Source organism: Xiphophorus maculatus, chromosome 15 (assembly GCF_002775205.1).
Source record: "Xiphophorus maculatus strain JP 163 A chromosome 15, X_maculatus-5.0-male, whole genome shotgun sequence".
Classification (NCBI taxonomy): domain Eukaryota; kingdom Metazoa; phylum Chordata; class Actinopteri; order Cyprinodontiformes; family Poeciliidae; genus Xiphophorus; species Xiphophorus maculatus.
Window position 1 is genome coordinate 12053276 of NC_036457.1, and position 21744 is coordinate 12075019.

General features: G+C 38.3%; 2 protein-coding genes across 6 annotated transcripts; one reads left to right on the top strand and one right to left on the bottom strand.

Moving 5' to 3' along the window:
• Positions 1 to 506: 506 nt before the first annotated feature.
• Positions 507 to 7445, top strand: abcd4 (ATP binding cassette subfamily D member 4). Of its 4 annotated transcripts, XM_023347716.1 has the most exons (20): positions 507 to 756; positions 837 to 889; positions 1072 to 1190; positions 1424 to 1551; positions 2108 to 2247; positions 2438 to 2554; positions 3112 to 3237; positions 3492 to 3542; positions 3871 to 3965; positions 4048 to 4169; positions 4482 to 4573; positions 4660 to 4749; positions 4853 to 5058; positions 5375 to 5466; positions 5560 to 5596; positions 5895 to 5956; positions 6046 to 6098; positions 6184 to 6260; positions 6386 to 6501; positions 6978 to 7445. In XM_023347716.1, the coding sequence occupies exons 2-20, from the start codon at positions 849 to 851 to the stop codon at positions 7077 to 7079; spliced, it is 1866 nt and encodes a 621-aa protein (XP_023203484.1). In that variant the 5' UTR covers positions 507 to 756; positions 837 to 848; the 3' UTR covers positions 7080 to 7445. The 4 variants fall into 4 exon arrangements, with proteins under 4 accessions (XP_023203484.1, XP_014324687.1, XP_023203485.1 ...); XM_014469201.2 differs by having other exon boundaries at positions 507 to 889; XM_023347717.1 differs by having other exon boundaries at positions 507 to 889; positions 5907 to 5956.
• Positions 7257 to 20087, bottom strand: LOC102218182 (acetyl-coenzyme A synthetase 2-like, mitochondrial). 2 transcript variants are annotated; one of them, XM_005800276.3, is made up of 14 exons: positions 19426 to 20083; positions 19173 to 19269; positions 18895 to 19094; positions 16795 to 16970; positions 16433 to 16585; positions 16194 to 16341; positions 15529 to 15666; positions 13890 to 13982; positions 9801 to 9913; positions 9240 to 9366; positions 8777 to 8904; positions 8439 to 8502; positions 7793 to 7914; positions 7257 to 7700 (listed from the first exon to the last, which is right to left on the bottom strand). In XM_005800276.3, the coding sequence occupies exons 1-14, from the start codon at positions 19739 to 19741 to the stop codon at positions 7536 to 7538; spliced, it is 2040 nt and encodes a 679-aa protein (XP_005800333.2). In that variant the 5' UTR covers positions 19742 to 20083; the 3' UTR covers positions 7257 to 7535. The 2 variants fall into 2 exon arrangements, with proteins under 2 accessions (XP_005800333.2, XP_023203483.1); XM_023347715.1 differs by lacking the exons at positions 7257 to 7700; positions 8439 to 8502 and having other exon boundaries at positions 7799 to 7914; positions 19426 to 20087.
• Positions 20088 to 21744: the final 1657 nt, after the last annotated feature.

Here is a 21744-nt window from a genome sequence, read left to right on the forward strand (position 1 = left end):
GACTGAGGAAATGCTAGTTACTACCTACCTCAAGGAAATGTCTACAAGAAAATATTCACTTAAATTTGTCTTTATCTTGGGAAATTTAGGTGAATATTAATAATTGTTGTGAAATTATTAATTTCCAAGAATTTAAGTTACTATATGAAAAAGATGATATTCAATAGCCACAAGTTAAGCATGAGAATCTTCATGAGAATACGTTCTTGTAAAATTGCACAGGTGGCTATTTATATATATTTTTTGAGGTAGCGATACAATTATAGAAGTGCCTCTCATTAGAATAACATACTGTATTTTTTGGTATAAAAGTTGGTCAATCTTGCTGATTCTTATGATTGATTTTTTTCTTTTAGTTTTTGTAAGCAGTTATATAAAAAATATTTTTACTGTGCTATTTTACTATGATATCAACAAATATTTTATATTACTTAAAAAAAAAAAAAAAAAAATCATGCAAAACTTTTATTTCGAAAAACCGAAGAGGAACTCGGGAACCCGGAAGTATGACAGTTATTGACCAAAACATTTGCTTTCAGCAGAAGCGGAGGTTGACAGTGAAGCAGCAACGCAGACTTAACCGGGATAAGTTAAACTTTCTTTAAACTACATAGTCTTGAAACAATAATAAGGGACACGATTTAACATCCATTTCTAGTTACATGTCTTTAGTTGTACTTGCTAGAGGCTGTCAGTTCATCCGGATGTTGCAAATCTGTTGGTTTCTAGATTACCGGGAGCCCTAGTTGCCCTCAGGTTTGCCTGAACATTTAAGGAATATTAATTGACACAAATAACCTATGTGAGCTGTGATATTGAACTGAATTATTTCCCAGTTGCTGGTTCAGATGCCTTCCCTGGAAAAGTCAAAAGAAAGAAGGACAAATAGGTAAAAATATATATATATGTGTGTATTTACATAGACACTACTAAGAATCTTTTTTTTTTAATAAAGTTTGGTGTTTCTCTCTGCTAAGACCCAGCAACATCTCAGTGTTTTAGCTTTTGTAGAAGATAATCCAGAAAATCCAATTAATATAATGTTTTATAATTTTCTTCTCAATCATTCAGGCCAAAACTAGACTGGACGTTTGTCCAGAGGTTCTGCAGCATCCAGAGGGTTCTGTTCCCATCATGGTCCAGTCAAAGTGTGCTAATGTTCGGGACGTTGCTGGGTGTCACTCTGACAGGTAGTTATGAACCCATTTGAGGAACCACAGACAGAAAGAGGAAAATGAATTGCTGCAATCACACTGGCCTTGACATTGCAGAAACTTCTTGATAAAGAAGTTCCTTTTGTGTCTGATTGCAAAATATCCCTCCTGTTGCTGACCTTTAGCTTGGGTTTAGCTGCTTTACGACTCCCTATCTGACCTGTCTTTCAGCATTGCAATGTGCTAACACATCCTTTTTCTACCACCAGAGCAGCTGATCATTTACCAGGTGGGCATCCTCCCCAGTCACTTCTACAACGTGCTGGCAGACAAAGATTATTCCGGCTTCAGGAGTCTGATGGGAACAGCTATGGTGCTCATTTTGCTCAACTCCACGGTAAATTGATGTAGTAGTGATTGCTGGTATTGTCCCCTTATCTTTCATTCCCGTGACCACATGAGAATAAAGTCACACTGATTGGTTTTCCCATTGCAACCTGGAATTTGGTCTCTGTCCAAAGTCATCGGATCCCCTATCTTTTAAACCGTTTGATCATTGTCTCTCAGCAGATGTTTGGAGAACGTTTCATGTAAATCATGTTATTGATATAAATTAAAGTAATATCTGTTTGTTTAAATCTTGACATATATTTCCATTTTACTGAAACAAATAATTTTGTCTTCCTTTCTCATTATACATGCTTAATTTGCTATTTTGTTCATTTATTTGTGCATTTTGTCACACAGTCATCTAGCTGTCCGTCTGAGACGCCATTTGACTTTGCTATAAAAGTTTCCTATAAAATTGTATGACTGTTTCATCTTTGTGAGGTCACCCTGGCATGTACTTTTTTATATATGCCTTTACACTCTTATTTGATTCCCAGCCTAACTGCAGTGTAGTGTCACAACACTTTCATGGATTTAAACTCTTTATTTATTTTGCTTTCCAGCTTAAAAGTCTTGACCAGTACATTTGCAATCAAATGTATGTCAGCTGGAGGACGACCCTGACTGAGAGCCTTCATTCGTCCTACTTCCAGGGCAGAGTTTATTACATACTAAATGTGCTCCAAGAGGACATTGATAACCCGTAAGCATAAGGGTTTTTTTCTCCCTTACATTTCTACTACCTAAATAATTAAAATATGCACGCACAAATAAAATGTTCAGTTTTATTGTGCACATCAGTCTTGAACAGTAAATCTCAATTTCTAAATCTTTTGGCTATTAAAACAAGAGTTAATTTATCTGTTTTTCTTTTGCATCCATGTAACTTGCAGAGACCAGCGGATCAGTCAGGATGTGGAGAGGTTTTGTAAGCAGATGAGCACCATGGCCAGTCGCTTGATTGTCTCACCGTTCACAATATCTTACTACACCTACCAATGCTTTCGCAGGTCAGTGTGCAGGAAGACAACGCCCTATTGCTACAGTATACATGTTAGACCAACTCTGAAGTAAGATGTTGTAAACTAACATGATAGGTACAGTGGCACTGCAGTAAAAGATGGCTGGTTTTAATTGTATGAAAAAAAGAATTGAAGAGAGCAGCAGAACGATGTTTAGTAGCTGAAATAAACGGCAAACTTTAAGATGAGGCTTTTATCCTGGGAGAAATTTTAAACTTTTTTTTTCCAAGCAGATTGTCAAATGTTTCCTGATATTTTATTTATTTCCTTCATAAAGTGAAGCTACTGAAAGCAAAAATTTTACACACGTTACATTCAGTGTATTCATTTTATTACTTTCATTGGTTGTTCTTTATGTTTAGAAATTAGACGGGGGTTTTATCTTCATAACAGGCAGGAAAGCAGGAAAATGATGCAGTTTTCACATCATCTCCAACTCTGAAAATATGTATGAACTTTATTGGTCTTGATAAACAATGTAACAGATTCTTAATTACATTTATGTTTCACAAAATGCCTAAAAATAAATTCCCTTTGTTTTTCAGCACCGGATGGATTGGTCCTGTGAGTATCTTTGGATATTTTGTTGTTGGAACTATTGCCAATAAAATCCTGATGGGGCCCATTGTGTCCACTCTCTTTGAGCAAGAGAAACTGGAGGGAGACTTCAGGTAACATTAACACAAAGTGCTGTGCACACACAGCTACTAATGCACATAAGGCTTGTTGTAAAGGAAGTGTCTGTGGACTTTGGCGCGGTGCCTTTTCCTTTCTAACTAACACAGGATATGCGTCAGCTTGCAGTTTATATTTGATCTTTTTTAATCTCGTTAAAACCATCAAAACTCTGTGCTATAAGTGCTTCCTTAATGCTTAAAATTGATTGGATGTTGTACTGAAATAAATGTGCTGATTTATTTTCCAGATTTAAACACATGCAAATTCGTGTCAATGCAGAGTCTGCCGGTTTTTACAGGTGAGTCCAAACAAATAATAATTTGTATCATATACACACACAAAACAATCAAACTCTTTTCATTCACAGCATCTTCCTATACTGTCAATTTCTTAGATGCTGATTCTTTTTATTTACTCAGATTTGATTTTTCAACTTCAAGTTACATCGGCCATTTACATATTTAAATAAAAACAGAACGATGTAAAATTTGGGGACTAAAAACTAGAGTTTCATCTTAAATCAAGTCTTTAATAAATAGTTTTAGACATTCAAATTTGTGATTCTGTTCTGAAAGACGACCAGGTATGAAGTTGGATAAAAGGATCAGTCTGTGTTTCATTTTTAGAGCTGGTAAAGTGGAGCACATGAGAACTGACAGAAGGCTGCAGGCCCTGCTGCAGACCCAAAAGACCCTCATCAACAAGGAGCTCTGGCTTTATAGTAGGAACATCAACTATTAACACACTTCACCTCTGGAGTATTTCAAACTTCTTCGCTTCAACTGTAACTCTTCTTGCCACAGTTGGAGTGAACACCTTTGATTACCTCGGAGGGTTCCTCAGCTACATTATAATCGCCATTCCCATCTTCACTGGTGTTTATGATGGTCTCACTCCAGGTGAACTCAGCGCACTCATCAGTAAGGTGGGCCTGTTGTTTTAAATGCTCATGCACACCTTTTTCTTTTATTGTAACCTGTTATCAGCTCCTTCATGAGGAAGCAGCTGCAGAAATTAAATCATTTGTTCTTAGTTCGTCCACTAGATGGCAGTAATACTTTTCTTTCAGTGTAAGAGCTAAACGCCTTCTAAATATTTTTGCATTTATTTCGTCGCAACGCCTCTATTTGTCTCAGGTTTTGACTTTGTGCTGCATTTTTTTCGTCCATTTAGTCAGTAAAGTTGTAATTTTCATTCCCTGCCTCTCCTCTTTCTCTTTCCCCTATTTTATATGCAGAATGCCTTTGTGTGCATCTACTTGATAAACGGCTTCACGCAGCTAATAGACCTGTCTACTACTCTGTCAGATGTGGCGGGATACACCCACAGGTATCACGCTGCATGTCTAACGACAGCAGGTTTTTGTCGGTGGGATTTGGCCTCCCGTCTCTGAAGCTTTGTGTTGTTGTGGTTAGGATTGGGGAGCTGAGGGAGGCGATGGAAGATATCCTTCACAAGCAGTGCGATTACGACCCTGCATCCGGGGAAAGCTACGACTTTGACAGGTTAGAGGGAGCGGTTTCACACAAACTCAACAAAAGTGGGGAGCAAACTGAAGTGTAGAAAAGACAATCTGCATTTAATTTTAATACAATCTCCCCAATCCAGTGACTTTAATGTCCATGCGGGCCCTGTGGATACGGCCTTCATCCTGGACCACCTTTCATACAAATCTCCATACTCGGACCAGCTCCTGGTGGAGGATCTGAGTCTAAAAATCAGCCAGGGGACTCACCTGCTGGTGGTGGGGAACACAGGCACAGGGAAGACCTCCCTGCTGAGGGTCCTCAACCGTCTCTGGGAGGCACACAGCGGTGAGACGGCGACTCTTGTTGAACCATTAGGGTATCACAAACAACTCCAGACACAAGTGCTTGTTTTACCTGTTCCACATAAATGTGATGATGCATCACTTTCAGTTGAATCAATTACCAGCAGAACACAGATGAATGTTTAAATAGTAACCTAAAAAATGCGTCAGCATGTGTATTCATGCATGTATTTTTTGTTGAATACATTAGCACAAACATAAACGGACTGACAGCTCAATGTGGCACTTACATAAAACAGCGTTACAGGTTGCTAATGCAATAATTTCTTCAGTTCTTTCTTTTTTTTCTGTGCCTTTAGGTTTTGTCCAGATGACCACATGTTTTGGTCCCAGAGGAACCCTCTTCCTACCTCAGAAACCTTACATGACCGACGGCACTCTGCGTGAGCAGGTGACATTTCGTTTATGATTTCAAATAACAAGTGTACTGTATGTGTGTGTTGGTGTGACTTCTCATTTATTGGAGCTTTTTTTCCTCAAACAGGTGATTTACCCACTGAAGGATATTTACCCTGCATCAGGTATCACATATTATAATCTAATCTAACAGTTAACTATAATACAAAAACTGGTGAAAAAAAGTTTGTTTAGGAATTAAATTAAATTATCTTTATTTATATAGTGCCATCTCATAATATACCATCTCAAGGCACTTTACAAAAGAATGGGGGAAAAAAAATAATTAGAACAAAGGATTAAGAGTTTATTATAAAGCACATTTCTGGGACTGTTTCCATTTCATCAAATGCTTTCTGTCTTAGTGCTACTTCATGGCTTCTTTATTAATGTGACTAACATGAGACGATAATATTTATTAAGCCTCATTTTCAGGGTCAGTAGATGATGATAGAATTATACAATTCCTGGAACTAGCAGGAGTGGTGAGTAACGGTGCAGTAATAAAACGTTTCTGAGATTTTGGGGACTGTTAAAAACTGGTGATAAACACTGTTTCCTATGCATTCTACAGTCAAGCCTCTTGAAACGAACTGGTGGTCTGGATGAGAAGGTGGAATGGAACTGGTATGAGCAGCAAAATAAAGTAGAAGCTATGAAAATGAAGAATAAAAATAATGCTTTCTAATATGTCTTTTTTATATTCCTGCAGGTATGATGTTCTGTCTCCAGGTGAAATGCAGCGCCTCTCCTTTGCACGACTCTTTTATCTGCAGCCAAAATATGCAGGTGAGTTCCTCTGTGCTCTGCAGCTCAGGTGTGGCCAGCTACTTTTGTCTAAACCTTTAATTCTAAAAATGACATACAGTGCCATTTAGAGGTAAGGAAACATTTTTTTTTTCTTAATCCACTAGTTTTAGACGAAGCCACCAGTGCTTTAACAGAAGAAGCTGAGGCTCAGCTGTACCGAACCTGCAAACAGCTGGGCATGACTTTGATCAGTCTGGGACACCGTAGCAGTCTTGAAAAGGTAAGCTGAATAATCATCAGGTGTACTGCAAACCTATCATTTCTTTATACTTTGCATCAAAACAGCTACATTGTCTAATAATCTTTTGAAGTGGCATAGGCAATTGTTGTTTTGGTTTCATAAAGTCTTTCAGAGTTTTCCTTTGGACCTTCGCTGCTTTTTCATTTACTTTTGTCCAGCTCATTTATCTGTACACAACAAAATTTTGGAGTCAAAGTCCAATACAAACTTTAAACAGCCTCAAGAAAGCAAGGAAGCAGAACCAAGACCTCAAAGAGGGCAGCTAGAACAATATGACCTCTTTAAAGTAAAAGTCAAAGAAATGGGTTAATTTTTAACAACATTAAATCAGCAGCTTAACATGTTGTGATGGTGAAAATAATGATTGCTTCATCAGTTCTTGTGCCTTCAAATCTTTTTTGCTTTGCTCTCAATTTTGGTGCCTGCTTCGTTAACATGTCATACCGATCTTCCAGTACCACGATATGCAACTGAAGCTATGTGGAGAAGGCCGATGGGAGTTAACCAAGTTAAAAGGAACCAGTGGGACCCTCAGCCTCAGACAAGAAGCCACGTGAACCCGCTGACATGCAGGAAACGTCGAGGTTTCTTAATAACTTATCATTCAAAGCTTCCTAAATATGTTACAATCAGTCCATGTGGGCAGCCTTGAATAACAGTTTGATTATTTTCTTATCTAAAACAATGAAGGAATGCAGTATTTTGCTAAAAAGACTTGAGATTCAGAAACTGGACCCAAAAAACTTTTTATTGTGTCACAAATCACATAGAAAAACACTTCTTAAGTGCATTAAAGTTATTTTTGCAACGGTGTTATTCAATAAGTTTCACAGTCTTATAATGAAGATACATGGATTGTTAAAATAGATTTATATGTACAAGCTAATGAAACGTTTGGTGATTAAAATAAGTTTTTCTTTAAAGGCACATGTGTGGTTGATGGGAATGTGCAAGTTATCCTTCACAGCCTCCTTTACATTTCATCGTTTTCAGGAAAGTTACTCCGATGCTTCTTATTTACTTAAGAGCTTTTCATGGCCTTCGATGATCTCCTGAACCGCTGCCGGATCGTCCAGCGTGCTCAGGTCCCCCAAACCATCCAGGTCAGAGTCCACAACTTTGCGCAGCACGCGCCGCATGATCTTTCCCGAACGCGTCTTAGGCAACCGTTTAGCCAACTGCGTCACAGATATGATAAAGATAAAGAAACTGAGTGAAGCCTGTTTTAAATGTAAGCTTGTAATTTGAACCCAACAAAGAGATGATTTACCTGAATGAAGTCAGGACAAGCATACTTGGCAATCTTTTCAGACACCATGTTGTTCAGCTGCTTGGACAGATCCGCCTCCTGTATGTCTACACCCTTCTTCAGGACCACGAAGGCGTAAACTCCTAACAAATCAGAATATATCAGTTTTACTGCAAAAATCTCAGTTTGCACTGAGAGAAATCAAAGTTTTAAATTTACACTCTATAATTTAAAAATTTGATCCGAGAGTTGAAGAATGTATTCTTGGTAATCTAAGACTTCCTGTTTGGCTGGTGCATGAATATCATTGACAAAATGACCTTCAAGATGGGAAATACAGGAGAACATGTCATTTCAGAAATCTTTGGATAATAAAATTAAGATATTGCTGAAAAGCACATACATTTCATTAACTTTCACTAAGTGAAACACATTGTATAGATTAATTACGCACAGATGTGTGTTGGAAAGAGTTTATTTCTGTTAGTTATCATTTTCCACTTACAGCTAAAGAAAACATATTTAAAATTAAAATGGTACTATTTTTAAAAACAGAAATGTGGGCTTAGCGAAAAGTAGCTTTAATCTGATAAATGGGCTTTATCTGAACGAATATTCTAACTTACTGAATAAGACGTGTACATGTGGAGGACACGTTGGTACTTGCCTTGACCCTTGATGTTATGAGAGTATCCAATAACTGCAGACTCAGCCACTGCACTACACTGATTCTGTCACAGACATAAAATACAAACTTCCTTTTATATTCAGTGATTTAATAAAGAGTTTTGGAATAAAAAAACATGGCTAAAAATTTTATCCTAACTAGGTTTGTTTTTTTTTTCTTCTTCTGGTTAGCAAACAAATTACCGTGACTTTGTTTTCGCTAATACTAACGAGTGCAATTATTTGGATGTTTACAGTAAATCTAAGTAAAACATTTAACTGGCTTCTGTTAGAGGTCACCTAAATAATGTTTGTGTGTTTGATTTAATGTGAACTCACCACTACGTCCTCTATCTCTGCTGTCCCGATCCTGTGGCCGCTGACGTTGATTACGTCATCCAGACGCCCTGTGATCTGGTAGTAACCCTCCTGAGAACGATAGGCTCCATCACCCGTGAAGAAGTACCCTATAGTTTGTTACAAATAGGTTTTTTTATTTTCCATCTTTAATGTGAAGAATGAAAAAAAAAGGCTGAAAACATGAGGTTGTTTGTTTCGAACACTTTTTTTTTTAAGATAAGATAAGATTTATTTGTCATTGTCATCAACAGATTACGACGAGATTGAGATTTGCTCGACTCGAGTTAAAATCCAGGTTGTGTATATACATAATATACAATATACATATACATACATACATAAAAAAGATAAAGAAATAAATAGTACAAAATGAAAAGTTTTTCTCCAATGGCAGCGCGCGCAGACGCAGCGGCTTTGTGCTCTCAAACACTTACGACAGTACCTGGATAAGGTTGGAAGTAGGTCTCAAGGAATCTCTGGTGGTTGTTGTGAATGGTTCTTGCCATGCCGGGCCACGGCTGAGCCATACACAGAGCTCCGGATGTGTTGTTGGAAGTCAGTAACTTTCCCTGCAATAACAAAAGATGACAAATCTGTTAATGCATAGCAAAATGCTACAGTAAGTTGGAAAGAAGGAGGAAAATTTGTATTCTTAACAAATTTAAATGCAAATAATGTAAAAATCGGAGTTCATGGGGAAGTTGGGCTGTTCGTAATGTAACAGTAAGCACTGAGTGCTGAAGTTGTTTTGGTTTGTTTCCGCTGTAAAAGAGGAAGAAAGGTCTGCTGAAACGCGTCACTCCAACTGTCTGCACAATCTGTGGGTTGCAGGCAGCATATCAGTGTGACTGACGGCTGAGAGCAGGGTGGGTATCAAAAGTGACACAGCTGGTGGTGACTGTTTTATAATCCTAATCTGACCTTCTCCCCCAGGCGGCTCCCAGCCGCGCGGCATTTGTGGGGGTAGGACACACACAGACGCACACGCTGCTAAGCAGTTCACCTCGGTGTCCATGAGCACCGGCTTGATGCCAAAGAAGGGTCTCATGGCCATCCCCGGGACAATCTCTGCGTCTGGTTCTGACGGCTTTGGGGCGATGCAGATGCCGCCTGTTTCTGAGGTCAAAACAAAGCAAATAAAGTAATCTCATCAAAACTTTGTCATAGTGTAACAACTGACATAAAAATAAACAAGTTTTATTCACTTTACATTCCCAAACCTAAAGAAAATGACGCATGAATACAAAATGCTAACAGTTGGAGAATATAGTAAGCGAAAGTTTGACAGAACATTTTTGTAAATAAGCCGGGTTTTTGAGAGGTACTTTGATCTTTTGCAAACTTTTTCATTTAGATTTCATTTTTGTTTAATGAATAATGACATTGTAGACTCAGTAGTGTGTTTTGCACGCTTGATGTTGAATTTAAATTATTTCATCATTGGATAAACAACAGATCACTTGTATATTAACACCATTGAGTTGAGAGGTATGCTTCCTTTTCACTTGCACAAAGATAACTAACTTAGATAAGTCAAACTAACCACAGCATTTTAACTCAATTGTACAACCTAATTTTTGTAATTTGTAGCTAAGATACTTTAAATACTACAATAATTATTAGATTTATGGGGTTCCTCTGGGTTTAAAGTTCGGGCCACTGTTATTTTTATCATTCAAATTTTCCTCTAATACCCAAAGCGAGATTTAATGTTCGGGCCACTTTTAATTTAGTTATTCTCACTCTAAATCAAATCATTATGTAAGTACTATTCTTTCTTTAAACATTGGAGCCATGAAACCTTAACAGGCATTCAAGCAATATTTTATATTTTAACTAGTTTAGCAATGCTAGATTGCTAAACTAGTTAAGCAATATAATCTGTCAGCCAAATTAACAATCACAACTAATGTATAATAAAACTATTGCAGTACTTTAAATTTTGGTGTTCACATGAAAAATGTTAAAAGTCTGATCTTATCTCTGTTTTTTTTTTTATTTGTCACATTTTGCCTTTCCATATACACTTTTACATAACATCTTTACCAATATAGTTAATTACACTAAAAATACAAACTGAGAGTAGGCTGTGTATGCTGAATGTCACACGGGAATAAAGGAAAAACAAGTAACGGATGGAGCTGAGTAATGTTTTGTGAATCCCGGCATAAAGCTTTCTCATGACTCCAGATGCAGATTGTGGTATTACCATCATACTAAGTAAATTAAATGCAATTAGAGCCTCCCAGGCCTCATGGGCTCTGGTAATCCACCTAGTGGTGGCACCAGTGGTAGCGACAGCAGAGGGGGCTGTTCTAAAGTAGGACACAACAGATGATGCCACAATAGCATTAGACTTGTGTGTTGTTCTCATTGACTGTAACTCTGAGACTTGTGCTCCCATGAGTAAATTCATGTTTCATTACCTTTCTTCTACAGAGATTAAATGCTGACTGTAAATAAATCTTTTTTGTTTATTTAAAGTTTGTATTAAAAACTTGGAAACAAACAGAAACCCCCTCGACTGACTTCCACCTTAAATGATTTTGAGCTATTTTGCTGTTTGAGACATCGGTGCCCTTTCACCCTCTCACCTCCCCTGCCCTGGGTGATCTAACACTCGACTCAGATGCCAAGAGAGGATAAAAATCTAATTTTCCTCTACTAAACAGGCTACTTGCTGCCTGATCAACCAAATGTCATTTATGAATAATGCCACTTAGCCGTAATTGAAAACATTAGTTCGGAAAAATACCATAACAACATAATCCTTTTTACAGAAGTAGGGTATTTGGGTCATATCTGTGTCTCTATTTCTTAAGCTCATGATGCTCTAATGTTTAATTATCATCAGTAATAATAGGTTTTCTACCATTTGCATGGTAATTACCACGGGTGTGCGCCATTTGCTTATTACTCGATCTGATTAGGGTGAAACACATAGTGTCAGATGGGTTCAGCAAAGTTTACTTTATTAGCAAAATCCGATGATCTACAGCATGCTGTCATTATAAGCTAATGTTGTGGAAGCATGGAGGATGTTTTCTTGCAACATTAAAGTTGGATACATATTCTAGAAGGTTTTTTTATGTGAGACCAAGTGGAATCCCTGTAGTGCGTTTACGTCACATCCTTTTTACAGTACTATGAAACAGTACTTGCTCCCTTACAGATTTCTTGTTTTTTTCTTGCTAATTCATGATTTCGCAGTGATTAACCACACTTTGAGTTAAATTTCCTCAGCTACACCCAGACCCAAAACTTGCCAGACCTAGGAAAATAAGAAAGCACTTGTCTGACAGCATGAAGTAGGATCAAAAAGCAACACATCATGCCCTGATGTGAAGAAATTTAAGAACAGGTGAAAACCAAACTCATCGGTCTTGATTTGTTGACTCAAGCGAGTCACAGCGACAGCACAAATGGAGACAACGTGGAATAGCATTGAACCTTCCCAGGTGTGTGTAAGTTATTCCGAGAACCCAAAAAAGACACATCCAGAATGTCACAAAACAACCTCACAATAAAATAAGCTGCCCTGCAGGCCTCACTTGCCTCAGGAAAAGTAAGTGTTCATGAATCAATAATAGAAAGAGCACAAAAAGACATCCATTTGTCCAGAGCCAAAAACCATTGCTGACCCAAACAAAGCACAGAGGCCCCTCTCACATTTGAAAAACACACAGTAATCCAAAACACTTTGGAGGAAATATTCTGTGGACGGAAGAGACAAACGTTGATCTCTGGTGATAGTGTGTCCTGTTATAGAACTAACATAGCAATTAAAGAAAACAGTTGAGCGTGGTGTTGCTGTTTCTGGACCTGGTAATAAGTTGAAATATTCTAGTGTGACAAAAAAGTAAAAAAAAGAACAAATAAGCGTTAAAGTATTTTTATTACATGTACTGTGTGGTAGCGTTACAGTATTTAGAACTGGTTATAAGTTCTCAAGGTCAAAGGAAATACAAATGTAGATGTTCTGGACCTTGAACCACATAACACTGAAATTACTTAAACTTTTACTAATTTATGAGTAAATCAACTGAAAATGTGGCCAATCTAATTCCTCTGGTTTCTCGCTTTGTTACTACATTTCATTTAATCAACCAAACTTCATTATACAGCAGCTTCCAACAATGCCTCACATTGACCAAAGTGCTTTACAAATTAAATCCGGCTTCATTCTTGTTTAGAAGAACACATTTACACAGCTGATTGCTATAACAGTCTTTGTGTTTACATGCACACACAACCACAGTCCCACACGTTATGTAACAGTCCCCGTTTGGTGAACAAAGCTAATGGTTTTTCCCTTTAAGATGGACTGCTACTGTGCAGACGTGGCGGAGGAGTTTGTGAGGCTAGTTTCTCCTCCCATAAGGAAGATAGTACTTTTAGACTCCCAGGATCTGACATTAACACATATACAGATTCCTCTGACATTTACCTGACAAGACAGTGTACAAACAACTGATGTACACAAGTAGCAGAGTGAAGTCAAGCTTAAAAATATACCACATGGTCCACTTGTTTGACTATTGACACCTGATGATCCCAACACAACAAATAAAGCTCTTCTCTGCTCAAATGTAAAAAAAAAAAAATTTTGTTTCTGTTTTATTATTGAAATAATAATGCAGTTTTGTGAAATAGGATCTGACTCAGGTGTCTGTTTTTCTGAGATCAAAATCAATCAAGCAATCAAATTTTATTTGTATAGCACATTTCAGCAGCAACGCATTTCAAAGTGCTTTACATCATATCAAACACAGAAACACAATGCAACATAGAATCAACAATGAAAACACAACATTAAGTCAGGTTCCATCAATAAATTTGTAATTGATTACGTTTCAAATACAATCCTAAACAGGTGGGTTTTTAGTCGAGTTTGCATCCATAAAAGGTTTACCGGAGATGACAGATCAGCAATCATGGCTGCTAATGAGATGAAGATCATTATTTCAAAATAGCCTCAAACGCTTATTGATGATGTTTTAATTGTAGGTCAAACAAGCTGTGATATGAGGCTTTTTGTTTTAAAGTTAGGTAAATTCCTACAAAATTTTAGATTATAGGATCTGTATCTTACCGGTTTGCCACCAGGTGTCCACTACAGGACAGCGTCCTTCGCCGACCACCCTGTTGTACCACTCCCACGCTTCTGTGTTGATTGGTTCACCCACTGCAGACACAAACAACCATCAATTACATTATGTCGTTATACGCTGGTCCAAACTGCTTTCAGTACATGAATAGATGGCTATGGAGTGCAATACAATGTTTTCAGAAAATATAATAGAATTTAATTGAATTACAAATCAAATCAAATTTTATTTGTATAGCACATTTCAGCAGCAAGGCATTGCAAAGTGCTTTACATCATATCAAACACAGAAACGCAATGCAACATGGAATCAACAATCAAAACATGACATTAAGTCAGGTTCCATCAATAAATTTGTAATTGATTACAACAAGAGAGCTTTGGGCATTTTAGAACTATTTATCTCCATAGTTTCTGAAAATTCTTAATTAAAAAAAGAATTAAAGTCATGTCTTGATGCAAGAACATGGCTACTAAATGGTTTGTTTGCAGGTACGAAAAGGGATGAGAGTAGTCCAAACAAGTTTTTTTTTTTTTTTTAAATGAAACAATTAACATTATTAATGTCCTCTATCTGTTTCAGCGGCACTCTATCTGGCATCTGTTTGAAATAAAGCCAAAGTACATAGACATTAACAGCATATATGTGAATATTTATTTAGCACAGGTCATACTGTCATCAAAACGTTCAGCTTCTTCATCGCATCTAACGTTTCTTCCAGATGTCATGCAGCATTAGCCCGGAGCCATTTTAATCTCATGTATTTGTAGATTTTCTCTGGATATACAAAACAGCTGTTTTGCTGATCAGTTAGACTTGGGGGCAAATAATAATCGGTTCACAGGTTTTTAATAATTACAGGCTGATGATTAACAGTTACATGGTGCTTAAGGAGAGCAAATATCCTAAATGAAGCCAAAAAGCTTTTATCCACAACAAATAGTGACTCCAAATTAGTAATAATATGAATATAACTGTATGGCTGATGCTAGAAAACTGGTAATCTGCAATAGAAACAGCATAACCTTCCTAAGAAATGTGAACATGTACCTACATTCCCTGCAGTTGTTTCCTGTTTGCAGTCATACATTCTTGTCCAGTGCAACTCTGACTGTGAAAAACGCCTACATGTTTTTTTACACATAAACACAGAAAACTGGGGCAAAGGTGAAAGTCATTCAGGTTGAGGCTTCATTTATTTCTCAGCTCTCTACCAACCCCAGTTTGGTTTTAAGTAAACTTCAAGCCTGCATCAGCCCCTGTTTGTTCTTTCAGGGCAATTTGCAGCCTGACTGCTGAGGAAAAAAGGACATCATGTGATTTTCCACTCTGTGCTTAACAGTCATCTTGCTAAAGTGTTGTAATAAATACACAATACATGTTTACTTTTTGTTATTATTGGCAGAGTAGTTGAATGCAAACAAAACAAATCCTGTTTACATTTCAGAAGCTGAGAATCCGTGATGAATCTGTTACATAAATTAAAGACATTTACTAAAGGGCAGGCAGATTTTTAAAAATAAGACTTGGTAAAGTCCAACCTAAAAAGATGAAAGCTTGACAAAAACAAAACAAAACAAAACAAAAGTCTTTTCCCGCTTCGGAGCAAAGTGTTTCACATACCAGAGCCGAGTGTGGTGAGGGAGGAGCGGTCGTACTTCTTCACCCACTGGTCTCCGTATTTGATCAGGAGGCGGATTGCAGTGGGAGCTCCGTAAAACTGGTTGATCCTCAGCCTCTCCACCATGTCCCAGTATCTCCCTGTGAACCAGACATTTACATATTATAGGATACAAATAATTCCACCAACAGTGTTCCCCTTACACATTATTTAGTTTAAAATTACTCACTTTTTTATCTTAGATGTGTGAGTGCAAAATATTGCAGGCCAAACAAAGGGTAAAGTTGCCATTTTTATTCATATTTAAATGAGTGTGTAAGTCAGTAGCTAAAATACTAATGGGTAAAATTAAGATTTGAGTAAGAAAATTATGTCAAATTAATAAATCAAGGTGAAAACCACTATGTTTATTAAGTCGTGTTCAACTTTTGTTCTTTAGAAATGAAAAAAGAAACAAAACTGGAAAGAAAATTTGCCAACTTCATTTCCTTTTTTCCAAAGCAAGCCAGATCTGGAAAGTGATCAATAGACTAGAATAGAAACAACCTTTTATTGTCCCGCAAAGGCGAAATTCAAAGTGGATTTCATAGATTTTCCAAACTTTTCACTGCTGTGCAGAAACTCTGCACCAATTTTAAATTTGAAACATTATTTTAGAATTCAAAACCTGGGTCAGGATACACTGGAGTGCTCTCAAACAGAACGGTGGTCCCTCCATTGGCCAGGGGCCCGTACACTGTGTAACTGTGTCCAGTAATCCAGCCTATATCTGCCACACAGCCGAACACGTCCCCGTCATGGTAGCCAAAGACGTACTGGACACGAACCGGAGGGAGGAGACAAGTTAAGCGTTACGTTGTAGAGACTGATCAGCAATCTGTTTGTGTTTGTGGGATTGCTGCTCACCCTGTGTGTGAGAGCAGCATAAAGCAGGTATCCAGCCTGCGTGTGGACCAGGCCTTTGGGCTTCCCCGTGCTACCAGATGTGTACAACAGGAACAGGACGTCCTCGCTGTCCATAGCAGCTGGCTCACACACCACGTCCTCCTTCAGCATCTCCTGAGCAGAACAGTGAGGTCATGACAGGGTCAGGAACATGAACTTATCACAGCAGTTCAGGAGCAACGCCTGGTTTTATCACATCAAAGCAGACGGGAGTTTGCTCAGCTGTTCCATGTTCGATTTTTTCAGACAGTTCCCTGAAAGTCTTTTCTAAAACATGACACCTTACTTTATGAACAGCATATCCTGAAAACACAGAGTCTAACCTCCTCCAAGGCGAAGTCCCTGTCTGTCATCTCGACTTGTTTTTCAGTTCTCATGGCCACAAACACCTGCTGGACAGTCGGACAGCTCTGGACGGCTGCGTCCACCGTCCTCTTTAGCTCTGCGATCTTCCCGCCCCGGACGCCCTGGTTCACGGTGATGACGGTGCTGGACTGAGCTACAGACAGCACAGGGAAGAAGAAGTAAAGAAACGGCTGCACGAAAGGATTTATAAATGCGTCAATCAGAATCAGCTCTCAGTGTTTTGATGATTTTCTTCTATCACAAAAAAATACAAAGAAGCACAAAATACAATTTTCAGTGTCTTTAAAATATCTGTAAAACCAGCCTGGAGCAGGAACGGTTAGTCAGCACACAGTGAAAAAGATCAGGATTTATCATGTTTGCAAACAACCTAGAAATAATGAAAAAAATTATTAGGTTTGGAGTCTGAGTTATTTTTTCCCCACTATTGGATTATTGAGACATCAATAAATTCAAATTTATTTTTAGAAATATGATTAAGCGTAATTACAGACTGTTTTTAATTCCACCTAGCAATTATGTGCTACTTTGTGTTGGTTAATCCAACATGATGCACCCTTCAAAAATGACGAGACAAAAAAAGGTGAAAAAGCTGAAGGAGCATAAAGACATTACACGTTTTTACACTCCAGTTTATAAAAATTGAAGTTTTTGGATTCGGAAACATACATTTCTTTCACTAAATAACAATTGATTAACAAACTAGTGTAATGTGAGGAATGTCACCTCTGCTAACTAAGCTAAACGTCAGCACATCTCACACAACCCTTCTGAAACCCAGCCTGAGATGCCTTCTCCCCACCTTGCTGGGATTTCTGGAACAACTGAGGCAAATTGAAGGGATTGGAGACAATCCCCTGTTTTTGCTGCATCATTTTGATTCTCTTTTAGACGAGTTGGCAAGTAAGTGTGAAGTGGGTGGTTGCTTCATTGTCAGTAGCACCGAGTCCCTCACTCTGCTGGTTCCGCTGTGTCTACTTTATTCACTGGAGGACACATCATCACAGGGCTTGGCCAGCTCAAGTGGGTCATTGTGAATAACCAGAGGAGGCTTTAAAAGGGGGCCGTCTCTGCAGCCATACCATAAAATCCTAAAAAATAGGTTTTATTAGACTCTCCTTTTATATTCTATCCAAACATCCTGAGAACTAATTTGCTCATTTTTATCTTTCAGCTGGGTTTTTAAATGAAATTCTGCAGTTCTTCATATTTTCTATGAAAGTAATGTACCCTGAATGTGTGCCTTTAATACAAGAGGTTCGAAAAATGGTTTATGTTGCATTTTTTGTAAAAATGAGTGCACATGGTCAGACTATTCTTATTTTATCTGGGCATAAATTTAACAAATGACCATGTCCACAGTATCGCAGGCATGTATTCCTACATTCCTTTCTAATCTGCATGCAGAAATATTCTAAACTGCTGTACACGATATGGAATTAGAAAATAAGTTTGATAATGGCTAACTACAATCCCACATCATAGTTGTAGCAGGAGAGTTAAAAGGAAAATTGACTTTGTAGGTGTGAATTCAAATATTTGCTAAACGTTTCAGATGTCTCCCTTGTAAAAATGTTGAATGACTTAACATTTTCTTATAGCACATTAAACAAAACAACGTACTATCATTTGTACACATTGCAATGTTTAACTTTGGATTTCATGTTGTTATTTAAAACATCTAAAATATTGTTTTTAACTCATAAAGTTTGATCATTGATGAAACAAGAAAAGGCCATAAGAAATAAAGGCATTTTTATAGAGTTCTAGCATTCATTCACTTTTATAGATGCATCTTTCTTTCCATTTTTATGGTGCAGTGTCCCACTGTTAAAAGAGATAATAAAAAAAGTCAGTCTGAGCAGCAGGATGCTTCCAAGTCATATGACTCTGTTAGAAAATTGACTAAGTCATGAAAAAAAAAGACTACTCAAATGACAGTGAAGTACTCATGACTACAGGAAGCTAAAAAAACCCAAAACTTATTTGTTTATAGACAACCCTGAGATCAGCTGTTTGTTGTGTAAATCTAACAGGGCTCAATTTGCATATCTCACCGTCTCTTATGCGCTCTGCCAGGGCTTCTGAACTGAAGCCTGCAAACACCACATTGTGAGCAGCACCAATCCGGGCACAGGCCAACATGGACGCCACAGCCAGAGGGCAGGTGGGCATGTAGATGGTGACGCAGTCGCCCTTCTTTACGCCGTACCGCCTCAACAGGTTCCCCAAGCGGCATGTCATCTCCAGTAGCTCCCTTACAAAGATAAAGGTCAATCACATCGTAATAACAGAAAAGAAAAGCTCGTGACTATGATGATTCTAACATCCTCACCTGTATGTGTACCTGACCTCTGACCCCTGCTCATCCCTCTCCCATATCAGGGCCACTCTCTCTGGACAGGTGTGCACATGGCGGTCCAAGCAGTTCACTATACATGTGCACAACATAAACAAAGCAGCGTTAACCACGTGGTGCGTTCAGGGCGCACATTATTATCAGTTTGTCATCTTGTAAAACGGTAAACCAGGGGTCGATACGCTTTCAATTTGTCTCGCTTTCAGCTATAAAGTGAAAATAATCTCACCGGAGACGTTCAGCTTTCCGCCCTCGAACCACTTAATCCTCCCTTGGCTCAGATCGCAGTCCTGCACAGCGTCGAAAGGTCGGATCCAGCTCAGCCTCTGGCGGGCCACGGCGTCCCAGAAGCTCTCGCCGTGGGAGACCGAGTAGTCGTGCAGAGCGTCGCGGCCAGAAACGCCCTCGAAGCCCGCCGACTCCGGCATGAAGGCCGCCGAGTTCCAGCTGCTCCTGCCGCGGCGCAAAACATGAAGAAAAGATGCCGAGACGCCACGTCTGATGGCAGCCACATACTTCGTAGTGCATTTGCAAGGAAGCCACATAGTGTTGCTGAACTTAGTCCGAGCTGTGCAAAGAAAGCGAGCAAACCATTTCCGCAAAAGGAGAAAAGTTTAATGATGAAAGATTGGAAATGTTGCGGTCGCTGTTTTTGCGCTGGAAATCTTGGAAAGTCCTGAGAGGAAGGGCTTGGTGAGTTAAAGGGCGGTCACTAAAAGAAAAAAAAAAGGAAAAAGAAAAAAACTATCTGCCGATATTTCGTTCCTTTAAGAAAAATACCAAACTGTGTGCAAAATGAATATTGAGCTCCTTTCGCATTAAATCTCTCATCAAATTAATATTAAAACATTGTTTCTAAGATGATCACAATTACTATCTACGTAACAACTTGCATGTAAAGCGTTTGTCAGTGTTTGGGCAATAAAGGTGTGGCCATAACTTGTAAAACACCATTTCAGTGAAGTTTATTGGCTGTAAAAAAGACTCATTGCATGAAGAGGTCAGGTTGAGGTCATACAAGCAGCTCTGTTTCTATGCTAAACACATACAGGTCTCAGCCAGCAGTATTTATGAAATGGGCGTTCGCCCAGGGTGCCAACTTCCTGAAGAGGCGCTGCAAGAATAAAACAAACAAACAAAACATGCAAACAAAAAAAAAACAAAACAAAAAAAAAACACAAAGACAAATAAATACATCAAAATAACAATAAAAAACAGCAACAATGTGCGATTGTGACTGATGCTATTTACTCATACACTGACAATAGCAAGTCTGTTTTACATGTTTCTGCAAGACTTCACTGCGTCAGAATTTAAACAATTTCGTGCATTTTGATTTGGCAAAGGGAAGAGAAAGGGCTGGCTCAGTTACTGCACTGGGAAATGAGGTAGTACTTTCCAGAATGTGCCTTGAGGAGGGTTGCAAAACATTTCTGTTTGGTACGTATTGTACCAAACAATATGGATTTCTGTAAACAGAAAATGTATTGTTTTGTTGACAAAAATCAAAAAAGCATTTCAATTTAGAACATGCTGAAGGGATGTGTAGTCACTTATTAGCAACATGATAAAACAACGGTTTTCAACCCTGGTCCTTCATGCTTTAGGCCCTGTCCACTCGGAGACTAATATCTGCACAGATATTTAGACGTTTAGGCTGTGCATCCATAAGGATCCCACATTCTGGGAGACCAGAAACGATCATTTTTGAAAACGGCATCATGAATGGCAAAATTTCAAAAGGCTGGTCTCATGTTTCTGTGTGTACATGTGAGTCACATCTGTTTTGAAATAATGATCCACATGCTGTGTTACACCACCATCACTTGGCCACAGTATTTTCTGTGATGATGCATCGCATTGTACGAACGCACGTTTTTTATTAATCATTAACCAAAATTTCCAGTGTTTGTCTCCAGCCTGGATGTTTACCTATTGCTACATAATTGTGTGAATTAAATGGGACCTCAACAGGCTTCTGCTTATCTTGATGGTATGCTGAGGAGGTAATGCAGTCATCTGAATGACGTGGGCTGAAACATCTAAAACCTGCAGGACTTTGGATCCTGAAGACTAGGGTTGGCCAACTTTAAAGGACGGAGGGAGAAGTGTATATGGAAAAAGCAGCTGGAATTAAACCAGTAATTCCACTCTTTAAATTTTCCTCCTGCATTATTTTTCAATCTACCACAATTAGCTGATGCTCTAAATCTGCTTTTCTCAGTGAAAATAAGAGTATTTGACTGGCAATCATGCCTGAGTTTCCCTCTTTGGCAACTTTCAGCTGCTTTGGTTCTTTCACTTTTTTACAAATTTCACAACTTCATAACTGAATATAACAATTGTGAGCTTCAACCTCAAAAACAACTGCAAAACAAAATGTGAAGGCGTCCTAGTGGATGTTATTTAGAACCAAATAGAGATTTGTGGAAAAAAAAAAAGATGCAGATGATCTTCATTATAGATGCACATCAGCTGATTTTTGAACTGGAAACCACAGCAGTAACGATGCTATTTTTGCAGAATTTTTCAAAGAATATTTGTCAAA